The sequence below is a fragment of the Trichechus manatus genome, unplaced genomic scaffold, assembly GCF_000243295.1.
Source record: "Trichechus manatus latirostris isolate Lorelei unplaced genomic scaffold, TriManLat1.0 scaffold00185, whole genome shotgun sequence".
Taxonomy (NCBI): domain Eukaryota; kingdom Metazoa; phylum Chordata; class Mammalia; order Sirenia; family Trichechidae; genus Trichechus; species Trichechus manatus.
Genome location: NW_004444121.1, coordinates 1,928,365 through 1,941,258, shown reverse-complemented (window position 1 = coordinate 1,941,258; position 12,894 = coordinate 1,928,365). Strand labels below are relative to the sequence as shown.

The 12,894-nt window shown below is 43.1% G+C and overlaps 1 protein-coding gene across 1 annotated transcript in view; it reads right to left on the bottom strand.

The window, feature by feature from the left end:
* DENND3 (DENN domain containing 3) overlaps positions 1-12,894 on the bottom strand; it is an 89,351-nt gene that overhangs the window by 61,161 nt on the left and 15,296 nt on the right. The window contains exons 5-7 of the mRNA XM_023741612.1: positions 10,698-10,809; positions 7,348-7,467; positions 6,117-6,335 (exon numbers count right to left, since the gene is read on the bottom strand). Coding sequence (XP_023597380.1) covers positions 6,117-6,335; positions 7,348-7,467; positions 10,698-10,809 — 451 coding nt within the window. The remainder of the gene's footprint in view (positions 1-6,116; positions 6,336-7,347; positions 7,468-10,697; positions 10,810-12,894) is intronic.

Sequence of the window (12,894 nt, the reverse complement as noted above, 5' to 3'; positions counted from 1 at the left end):
CGAGAGCTCAGCACCGACCGCCTTGCACACCGCTGCTCCTCCCCACGAGAGCTCAGCACCGACCGCCTTGCACACCGCTGCTCTTCCCCACGAGAGCTCAGCACCGACCGCCTTTCTGAGGTAGTCACGCGTCACTTAATGCTCACGAAACATTCTGTGAGAAAGGACGTTATGTGATTTGGACGTTGTGCGAACACCATACTACAGGCGGTCCTCAGGTTACAAACGCCCGACTTACGGACAACTCGTACTTAAGAAAGGGCTGCCATAATGCCTATTCCATTAAAAATTTAAGGTAAATACAACGGTTCGTAATAACGAAGCCTACAGTACTTTGTGACGCTCGTGAAAACATTGCGCAGGTTGGAAGTGTTTCTGAAGTGTTTTATATGCATAGAAGGTAAAATACATACTATATACTGAGACAAACATTTAACTAAACCAAACCAAAACCCAAATCCACTGCCGTCGAGTCGATTCCGACTCATGGTGACCCTATAGGACAGAGTAGAACTGTCCCACAAGGTTTCCAAAGAGCTCGTGGTGGAGTCAAACTGCTGACCTTTTGGTCAGCAGCCGAACTCTGAACCACTACACCACCAGGGTTTGCAAACATTTGACTAATTGACGCTAAATAAGAACGATTTGTACCTGTTCCAACTTACAAATTTGACTTAAAGACAGACTTAGGAACGGATGTCATCCGTAACCTGGGGACTGTCTATATACAAGAGACATGAGATACATATCTGAGTGCAGGAATCCGCTGCGTTCGCTACGTCTGGTTGCGTCTGCTACGTCCTGTTCTGCAGTCGGGATTTCTAAACTCTATTATAACCTTATGGGACCACGGACATATATGCAGTTGGAAGTCGCCTGAATGGACGTTATACAGTGCATGACTGTCCTTGTGGGCAAGATGATTGGTGTCTGGGTTTGCTCTCAAAAGCTCCGTGGGAAAGCAGGGAGTGGGGCAGGCGACAGCCAGTGAGGAGTGCATGCGGGCCCGCTGGCTCTTCTATTTTTGTATATATTTGGAAAATTTCTAACTAAAAAGTCAAATGATTAAGACAAGCCCAGACTGGGAGCAAGTCTTTGTAAAACACCTACCTGATAAAGGGTTTGTAACCAAAATACACAAAGAACTCTTAAAACTCAACATTAAGAAAACGAACGCCCCAATTAAAAAGTGGGCAAAAGAGGTGAACAGACACCTCACCGAAGAAGACAGACAGCTGGCAAACAAGCAAGTGAAAAGATGCTCAGCATCACAGGTCATTAGGAAATTGCAAAACAAAACAACAGTGAGATACCACTCCACACCTGTTAACCAAATCACTGACAACATCAAATGCCGGCGAGGATGTGGAGTTGAGCAACAGGAATTCTCGTTCATTGCTGGTGGGAACGCAAAATGGTTCAGCTATTTCAGAAGACGGCTGGGTAGTTTCTTACAAAGAGAAACAGTTTTCTCACATAATCCAGCAACTGTGATCCTAGGTATTTACCCACAGAACTTTACAAGACACAAAGAGTGAACCTTAAGGTAGAGTACGGACTTTAGTTACCAGTTATGTATCTACATTGGGTCATCAGCTGTAACAAACGTACCACTCATGCAAGCTGTTGATAACAGAGGAGAAACAGTGGGGGCAGGGGTGGGGGAGGGAGTATATGGGAACTCGTGGAACTTTCTGCTCAGTTTTTGTAAACCTAAAACTACCCTAAAAAATAACAAGTGCTGGCGAGGATGTGGAGACACTGGAAGCTTCCTGCACTGCTGGTGGGGATATAAAATGGCGCAGCCACTTTGGAAAACAGTTTTGCGGTTCCTCAAAATGCTAAACATAGAGTTACCAAAAGATCCAGCAATTCCACTCGTAGGTATATACCCAATATACCCAAGAGAATTGAAAACATATGTTCATACAGAAGTTTGTAAACAAATTTTCATTAGCAGTATTATTCACAATAGTCAAAACATGGACACAACCCAAACGTGCATCGACTGATGAATGGATAGACAACATGTGGTAAATCCATACGATGCAATACTATTCAGCCACAAAATGCAATAAAATTCTAACACATGCTACAACGTGGCTAAACGTTGAAAACACTGTGCTCGTACAAGAAAAGAAGCCAGACCCAAAAGGCCACATATTGTATGATCCCATTTATATTAACTGTCAAAAAACAGTAACAACAAAAAATCTGTTGTCATCGAGTTGACTCCAACTCATGGTGACCCCATGTGTCCAGAACAGGTAAATCCTTAGAGACAGAAAGTAGACTGGTGATTGCCAAGGTCTGATTGTTGTTGTCAGGTGCTGTCGAGTCGGTTCCGACTCATAGCGACCCTGTGTACGATAGAACAAAACACTGCCCGGTCCTGCACCATCCTCACAGTCGTTATGTTTGAGCCCATTGTTGCAGCCACCGTGTCAATCCATCTCGTTGAGGGTCTTCCTCTTTTTTGCTGACCCTCTACTTTACCAAGCATGATGTCCTTCTCCAGGGACTGATCCCTCCTGATAACATGTCCAAAGTATGTGAGACGAAATGAACTCTCACCATCCTCGCTTCTAAGGAGCATTCGGGCTATAGTTCTTCCAAGACAGATTTGTTCATTCTTCTGGCACCATGCTATATTCAATATTCTTCACCAACACCATAATTCAAAGGCATCAATTCTTCTTCTCTCTTCCTTATTCATTGTCCAGCTTTCACATGCATATGAGGCGATTGAAAACACTATGGCTTGGGTCAGGCACCGTAGTCCTTAAAGTGACATCTTTGCTTTTTAACACTTTAAAGAGGTCCTTTGCAGCAGATGTGCCTAATGCAGTATGTCATTTGATTACTTACTGCCACTTCCATGGGCATTGATTGTGGATTCAAGTAAAATGAAATCCTGGACAACTTCAATAATTTCTCCGTTTATCATGATGTTGCTTATTGGTCCAGTTGTGAGGGGTTTTGTTTTCTTTATGTGGAGGTGTAATCCATACTGAAGGCTGTGGTCTTTGATCTTCATCAGCAAGTGCTTCAAGTCCTCTTCCCTTTCAGCAAGCAAGGTTGTGTCATCTGCGTATGGCAGGTTGTTAATGACTCTTTCTCTAATCCTGATGCCACATTCTTCTTCATATAGTCCAGCTTCTCAGATTATTTGCTCAGCATACAGATTGAATAAGTATGGTGAAAGGATACAACCCTGACGCACACCTTTCCTTAGTTTAAACCACGCAGTATCCTATTGTTCTGTTTGACCAACTGCCTCTGGGTCTAAGTAGAAGTTTCTCGTGAGCATAATTAAGTGTTCTCGAATTCCCATTCTTTGCAACGTTATCAATAATTTGTTAAGATCCACACAGTCAAATGCCTTTTCATAGTCAATAAAACACAGGTAAACATCTTTCCAGTATTCTCTGCTTTCAGCCAAAATCCATCTGACGTCAGCAATGATATCCCTTGTTCCATATCCTCTTCTGAATCCAGCCCGAATTTCTGGCAGTTCTCTGTCAATGTACTGCTGCAACCGCTTTTGAATGATCTTCAGCAAAATTTTACTTGTGTGTGATAGGTGCCAGGAGCTGGGGTTGTGGGGAAATGTTCTGGAACTAAATAGTGGTGATGGCTGCACAGCTCTGTAAATACACTAAAAACCACTGAATCGTACAGGGCTCTTTGTACACTTTAGGATGAGCTTTATGAATATAAATTATATGTCAATAAAGCTAATAAAAAAAAAAAAAGCCCACTCTGCCTGCTGGCAATGTCACAGTATTAACCACAAATCCATGCCATTAGCTCAACTGTTAAATGTATGCCATCTCCCGTAAGTCTAACAGTAATAATAGCTACCACTCATTAAGCACTTGCTGTATGCCAGCGGGAGCCCTGGTGGGGCAGTGGTTGAGCTCTCTGCTGCTAACCAAAAGGTCGGTGGTTAGAACACACCAGCAGCTCCGCGGGAAAGATATGGCAGTTTCTTTCCGAAAAGATTACAGCCTTGGAAACCCTATAGGGACGTTCTCCTCTGTCCTATAGAGTGGCTAGAAGTCAGAATTGACTCAACAGCAATGGGTATGGCAGGTGCTCTTCTATCAGCTCATCTAACCCTGACCACAACCAGGAGGTCAGCATAGTTACTACTGCCTTTTACAGAGGCGGCAACTCAGGGGTCAAACACTTTGCCACGGGTCACAGAGCAAGTGAGAAGCCAGTGACTCCAGCGAGACCCGTGAACCCCACAAATCCTGCCAGCGGCACCCTACGTATGCGTGCATGTTTCCAGGATTAGAAAATCCACCATACTAATGAACAACAGAAGCTTAATTAAAATAAGAGCTGCAGAGCCTAATGAACATAATCAATATCACTGAATTGTACGTGTAAATTGTTAAAATGGCAACAGTTGCTTTATATATTTTTACCACAGTAAAAAAAAAAAAAAATTTTAGGATAGGATGATAAAGCCTATGTTGTAAAGTGTTAACAATTACTTGGTGAATCTCAGTGAAGATTATACGGGAGAATTAAGGATGTGAAGGGAAGCTAGATTAATGGAAATGGAACAACCAGAATGGAAATGAGAATGTTGACACATTGTGGAAAATGTAACCAACGTCACTGAACAATATGTACAGAAATTGTTAAATGGGAATCTAATTTGCTGTATAAACATTCACCAGGAATACAATAAAATATTATAAAAAGGAGGCAAACTTTTAAAAAAAGAATATATGGAAGATTTATGTACTAGTCTTGCAACTTTCTGTAAATTTGAAATTACAGGCCGTCCTCAGATTACGAATTACAGACAACTCATACGTGCCCTTTAAAAAACAAAACCCACTGCTGTGGAGTCATAGCGACCCTACAAGACAGAGTCGACTGCCCCATAGCATTTCCAAGGAGCAGGTGGTAGATTTGAACTGCTGACCTTTTGGTTAGCATCCGAACTCGTATCACTGGGCCACCTGGTATGTAAATCTGCCCTCACTTTGAAACGACTGAACCAACTCCTACTCGAAACAAATTCATCACGATCACCTCCGCTTGCTGCACATGCAGCTTTTAAATCACTGGAAAGGCTTCCAGCCTTTTCTTGCACTAAAGGCTCAGTAAGAAACATATGCAGCTGTTACCACCTTACAAACTTGACTTAAAGTCACAGTTAGGAATGGAATTTGTTCATAACCCGGGGACTGCCTGTATATCAAAATGAAGGTTTTATCAATATTCAAAATAATAATAATAAACTAGAAAACGTGCAGCAAAAATAATGGCAGCTACCATCTACCAAGCCTCAGCCATGTGCTTAAATTTTTTTTTACTGTGGTGAAAACATATGCAGCAAGTTTTGCCAATTTAACAATATACATGTCTAATTCAGTGACGCTGATTACGTTCATTTCTGTGACTTTGATGGATTGGGAAGTGATCAGGCTCTGCCCCGGGAACCCTGTGGCCTGAGCAAGTACCAAGGTCGGCAGGGGACAGTGTGAACATTACATGAGGCCGTACACGATGTGTGTGTGCGTATACATGTGTGTGCAGCCCAGGGTCACAGCACAGCAAGAGTTTGAGAATGGACATGACGGGGATGTCTCTACTGGCCTCACCTCAGAGCGCTTTGAGCCAACTCCACATTAGTCCTAGTAACGCACTTACAAGAAGGGGAGGTTCTAGATCCAATATTCTATACCTCTTGTGGATTGAATTGTGTCCCCCAAAATTATGCGTTGTAAATCCTAACCTCTATGTCTGTGGTTATCATCCCATTTGGGAATGGGCTTCTTTGTTATGTTAATGAGGCAGGATTAGTGGAGGGTATGTTAATCTCTTACAAAAATGTAAAAGGAGCAGATTAAGCAAACCGAGGTGGGGGAAGATAGATGCCACGCTACATGGAGATCTCCAAGGAACCAGGAAACAAGCTGAAGGGACAAGGACCTTCCCCCAGAGCTGACAGAGAAAGCCTTCCCCTAGAGGCTGCACTCTGAATTCAGACTTCCAGTCTCCTCAACTGGGAGAAAATAAATGTCTGCTAAAGCCATCCACTCGTGGTGTTTCTGTTACAGCAGCACCAGCTAACTAAGACAATACCTAACCTCGCTGACTTCTTCAAAGTGGTCGAGGTGGCAGCCCATGAGGAAGGAGGTGGGCGCCATGATGAAGTCCAGCATCTGGCCTGACAGGATGGGCACGAAGGTGTGCTGCCACTGCAGTGGGTGCAGGTAGACCAGGAAGCACTCGGCCACGAGCGTCAGCAGGGCCCAGTCAGAGGAGAAGAATACCATCCGCTGCTCGGTGAGCATGCACGTGAGGACCTGCAGGGGGGGGTGAACACCACCTGAGAACACCTGTCAACACGCCACCCGACAAGACCAGACAGACACACACACGGGTTTCACCTGACAAGACCAGACAGACGTACACGGGTTTCACCTGTAACATGCCACCCGACAAGACCAGACAGACACACACACGGGTTTCACCTGACAAGACCAGACAGACGTACACGGGTTTCACCTGTAACATGTCACCTGACAAGACCAGACAGACACGCACATGTGTTTCACCTGTAACACGCCACCTGACAAGACCAGACACAGACACGCACACGGGTTTCACCTGTAACACGCCACCCAACAAGATCACACAGACACACACGTGGGTTTCACCTGTAACACGCCACCCGACAAGATCAGACAGACATGCACGTGGGTTTCACATGTAAACACACTACCTAACAAGACTAGATGCAGACACGCACATGGGTTTCACATGTAAATACTCTACCTGACAAGAACAGATGCAAACATGCACACGGGTTTCACATGTAAATACACTACCAGACAAGACCAGACAGACATGCACACAGGTTTCACCCTGTCTTTCCTGCTCCATTTGCCAAAACGAAAGCAACTTAAGACTCCGTAGAAAGTGCTACTTGCAAATACTGTGTACTGGACATTGGCATTAAGCAAAGAATAAATATTTCCAGTACACTGGTTCTGTTTTGTGGAATAAACCTGCATTCTGATTGTGTTTTGATACAATATTTTTTTACACCCCATTAAACCAATTGGAGTCCTTGGGTGGTACAGTTAATGCACTAAGCTGCTAACCAAAAGGATGGAGGTTCAAGTCTACCCGGAGGTGCCTCAGAAGAAAGGCCTGGTGATCTACTTTCAAAAAAAAAGCCATTGAAAACCCTATGAAGCACAATTTTAGTCTGACACACATGGGGTCACCATGAGTCAGAATTTACTGACTGCAACTGATACTGGCATTAAGACACTCAGCATAAGACAGTCTCAGACGTAGAAGGTTGCGTACCTGTAACACCGTCTCGGGACTGAAGCACAGTAAGGGCAGGTGAAGGTCCAAGTCAATGATTGGGCTTTCGGGATCCACTCGTGAAGGAAATACAATCTGCAGTGGTTTCATGTTAAATATCTGTGATGACCAATTTTCGTAATCAGTTCAGAAAGCTGCTCCCAGAGGAGGCTGAAAACACACTAAAATCAGGGCTTCAAACCCGTTGGTTCTGGTTCAAACCCTGCTGAGAATCTGCATTTCTAACAAGTTCCCAGGCGATGCTCATGCTGCTGGTTAGGGACCAGTTCCGAGAACCACTAGGAGAGCCATGGTTCTTAAAATTTATTATACATAAGAATCACCTGGGGATCTTGTTAAAATGTAGATTCTGATTTAGTACAGATGGGGTGGAAATGCAAATTCTCAGCAAGAACCGGAACGGATCGGTTCAAAGTCCTGTAAAATTAACTCTTTTGGTGCAGAGAGCATCTGAGGTATAAAACAGTGTTGAAAATTCATGCCCTCACTTTACAACCCACGGCATAATAGAACAATCTAGAGAGGTGCTTTAATCTAACTGCTGGTAGTGGCTTATACATAAAGTACTTGACGTCGGCCAGGAGTAGCTTATATGTACATTAAGTACTTGACATCTGAGTCAGCCTAACTTCTTTAAACTCCTTAACTAACAAGAACATTGCTCACTGGCAGGAGAAAGATAAACTTCAACACAGTTGTCTAAAGTAGCACAAATTCTAAACAAGCATGCTCAAATTACTCTTTTTTTTTTAAATATTTTATTGTGTTTTAGGTGAAAGTTAACATAGTAAATTAGGTTGTCATTGAACAATTTTTATACAAATTGTTTCATGACATTGCTTACAATTTTCACAATGTGTCAACATTGTTATTATTTCCACTGTTTGTTCTGTTTCCATGGATCTAGCTTCCCTGCCCCTCCAGGCCTACTCTGTCAAATTATTCTTAGCTATTACATATTATTCTTTGTTACTATATATTATATATTCTCCTAGTACTTCTAATTTAATTAGTCAAAACTCCTTGAAGACATGTATCTCAAAAAATCTAGAAAAACATTTTCTTTTTCTAAATGATGTTATTTTTAAATAACACTTCAAATTCTATATTCACTGAATGCCCATTATATGTCAAGGGACAGAAGCAGCAAAGATGGGAAGATACAGTTCCCTCCCTGGGTGTGTTCAAGCTAGGCAAGGGGATGGTGCTGTCAGCAGCGCGTCTGCCCTACGTGTCACCCACACAGTGGGTGCTCGAGAAATGCCAGGTACTATAGGACATAAAATGATACTCGTGAGGAGTGTGCCTCTTAGCTCAAGTAGATACATGAGACTAAACGGGCAGCTCCTGTCCTGAGGCGAGATGAGAAGGCAGAGAGGGTCAGGAGCTGGTTGAATGGACACGGGAAATCAGGGGTGGAAAGGAGGAGTGTGCCGTCACAGTATAGGGAGAGCAACTAGGGTCACATAACAAAGTACGTATAGATGCCTGTATGAGAGACTAACTTGAATTGTAAACCTTCACTTAAAGCACAACAATAAAATAAATTCAAAAAAGAAAAGAAATGCCAGGTTCCTCCTGCCCCTGGAAGCTCCATTAAATCCTCAGGATGAAACCATACAAGTGTGAGCAAAGCACGGAGGGGATAAAAAGCAGCGGCCCAATCGGACTGATGGAAAGGCTTTCCCGTGGGGACGCGTGGGCGGTTGAGAGATGTAGAGAAGCAGGGTATTGAGTCGTGAAGGAAGTTCATGGGAACAAAACGCTCACTATTAGTATTTTCTTATGGCAAGTGATTGTCAATAATGATCGAAATGCAGAGAACCAAGATCTAAACGTCCTCGGTTCCGAACGTCCAACTTACATGCAGCCCGTAGTTATGAACCAACCTCTGTAAAGCCTATTATATTAAAAATGCGTGGTACATACAATGGTTCCTGATAACAAACGGGCACTACTTTGCTGTGCGCATCAAAACGTTATTATTACTGTTACTGTGTTATTATGTTAAAGATGTTTCAGTGTATCTCGAAGTGTTTCTTTAATGTTTTTTATGCATAGAAAGGTATGCTATATACCACGGACGAAGACAAACATTTGACTAACTGACGTTAGATATGAATCGTACCTAAGTAATCCAACTTACATACAAATTTGACTTAAAGACAGATTTAGGAATGGAAGTGATTAGTAATCTGGGAACTGCTGGTATCATCTTCCAGATGGGACTATTCCAGTGAAATTGATATTTACTAAACATTTTAAGATATTTAATAGGTATTGTTTAAAAAATAATAATAAACCAGTGGCTAAATTAGTTTGGAAACGCTGAGTCAAACGGACTTCCTCCCAGAGCTTAGCAGAGTCGGCTGTGAGTCAACCAGCGGGAATGCAGCCCACTGTGTCTCCAGCTCTTCCTGCCCCTGCAGCCCTGTGGCATGAAATAGCCAATCACATTCCTCAGAACTGGTCCTCTATGGAACCCACAAGTGCCTGCCTATTAATTAACATGGCGGCACCGTCCCCTCAGAATAATAAAAAATATAAAGCAGTTACTCTTAACGAATCACTTTGTATAGGAGGTGGCACTAGTATAGCAAATCAAATGTTAATTAGATATTAATTTAATACTGGAGCCCTGGTGGTGCAGTGGTTAAGAGCTTGGCTGCTAACCAAAAGGTTGGCAGTTCAAATCTACCAGGTGCTCCTTGGAAACCCTGTGGGGTAGTTTTACCCTGTCCTATAGGGTTGCTATGAGTCAGAGTCAACTCTACGTCAATGGGTTTTTTTTGTTTGTTTGGAGAAATTTAATACTAATTTCATACACATTGAATATCCAGTATTTAAGATAGATAAACAAAAGGGAAATGTGTAATTTAAGTACATTCTTAGACTGCAGGATTGGGATTTCTATGTATTTTCTGCACAGCAAGTAATGAACTCAAGCATTAACTGCCGGCGAGGTGCCCTCGAGAAAAACCCCACTGCCGTCAAGTCAATTCAGACTCACAGCCACCCTACAGGACAGGGCAGAACTGCCCCATAGGGTTTCCAGGGCTGTAAGCTTTAGGGAAGCAGACCCCCATGGAGGAGGGCTATTACACATCACTAATTCCTTACGTGTTTATCATTAGCCGTGCGGCAAAACTCAAACCTAAACGTTTTAGTTTTGACCTTCAGAAACAGTGTAAAAAATGCTTAAGGAATTGAGCGGTATAATTTAAACACAGCTAGAACTTCACAGTTTAAAACGTTTAAGCCATTTTTATAAGATTAATTTTACTATTTGCAAAGAAAAGCAAACACATCATATAATTTAATTTAATTACCAGATGGAGCGGTCCCGGTGGTGGGCTAGGTATTAAAGACAGTTTTGCAGCAAATTCTTTTATATGATCATCAACTTCAAAATCTTTACAGAGCTTCAGGTGGGTCAATAAACTGAAATGAAAAAAATAAATAAAATTACAAAATGAAATCAAACGGTACATTTAAAATGGGTAGGTTTTATTGTATGTAAATTATACCTCAATAAAAAAAAATCATTGCCTCCAAGTCAATTCCGACTCATAGTGACTACATAGGACACCCATAGTGACCCTATAGGACAGAGTAGAACTGCCCCACAGGGTTTCCAAGGAGCGGCTGGTGGATTCAAACTGCCAACTTTTTGGTTAGCAGCGGAAAGCATAAACCCGTTGCTGTCAAGTCAATTCCAACTCACAGTGACCCTCTAGGACACCCATAGTGACCCTATAGGACAGAGTAGAACTGCCCCATAGGGCTGCCAAGGCTGTAAACCTTTACAGAAACAGACTGTCACATTTTTTTTCCCCACGGAGTGGCTAATGGGTTCAAACCAATGACTTTTTGGTCAGCAGCCAAGCACTTAACTACTGCGCCACCAGGGCCCCTTTAGAGTAAAGCACACACGTATATAAAATGGATAAATTCTAGAAATGTTGCCGTCTTCATTGTCACGTGCTGTCGGGTTGATTCCTACTCACAGTGACCCCATGCGACAGAGCAGAGCTGCCCCACAGCGTCTCCTAGGCTGGAATCTTTACAAGAGCAGATCGCCAGGTCTTTCTCCACAGAGCCATCAACCTTTCAGTTAGCAGCTGAGCCCATAACTGTAGCACGAGATGCCACTTCTCTAAAAAGTGCCAAATGTAGGATTCTAATAGACATAAAACTCATTCGTTCACTCGCTTGATTTATTCGTTCACACAACAAATACTGTGGGCCATTTCCTCTGTGGCTGGCCTGGGCCAAAAAGAGGCCGCTGAGCCTTCCGGAGCTGACTGTGAAGGAAACCCAACCCACCTAGGGAGCCACGTGCAGGCAGATGTGGAACTGAGAGGGCACAGCGGGGCCCACCGGGTCAGGACGTCACTCTGCCCCACTCGCCACAGCACAGACCACAACACACCGAGAATTCGACCTGCCAGGATGTTCACTGTAAGGAACAAATAACACCCAGGGGCCAAGGTCGGGACTCGGGGCTAATTCAATATCCCTCCACGTTTGTGCTCCCTGTAAAATACAATAACGTTCAGGTAAAATTTTTAAAAGAAGAAAAAAAAACTACCTTTAATTTAATTCCCCAAATAGAACTAAATATATTCTCTCCCAAATTTTGCCCACATGAAGACGTATCTTACAGGGCAGAAAAACAGATTTTTTTTTAAACATACATTTGTGTTTACAGGCTACATTTCAAAATTTCTGTCATTTGCTCCTCTCTAAGGGCCCCTGGTGGCGCAGGAGTTAAAGTGACTGACTGCTAATCAAAAGGCTGGTTGGTGGTTCAAGACCACCAGCGGCTCTTTGGGAGAAAGATGTGGCAGTCTGCTTCCGTAAAGATTTACAGCCTTGGAAACCCTATGGGGTTGCTATGAATTGGCATCAACTCGACAGCAGTGGGTTTGGTTTTTGGTTTTGGTTAGTGTTTGGCTGCTAACTGAAAGGTCAGCAATTAGAATCCACCAGCTGCTCCAGAGCAGAAAGATGTAGCAGGCTGCTTCTGTAAAGATTACAGCCTAGGAAACCCAATGGGGCAGTTCTACTCTGTCCTACAAGGTCACTATGAGTCGGTATCGACTCGATGCCAACCGGTTTACGGAAACTACATTTTCTAGTTCTGCTCACTTAACAGCGACCATTAGCAAAAGAGTGAAAACCCAAGAGGCATGGAAAATGAAAACATGTATCAAGTTAAACATATCTTTGCACGATGTGCAACAGAAGGATGTTTGCTGCCAATCACTCTGACAGCTCAAGCAGCTCAGTGACTGCATGTATCCAAGGCAGGGAGCTGGAGAAGGAGCTCCCTCTGACTGCCTGCTCGGGGCAGACAGTGCTCAGCCCTTACTCATGCATTGAACAAAGGGTGGGAATAACCACCCCCCACTGACAGACTAGAAAACCAAAGATTAGGTTAAAAAGCTGTTTACTTTCAAGTAACAAAGATTATCAGTTAATGAATAGAAAGGGACCGTGCCTTAATTTATCCTTCTCTCCCTT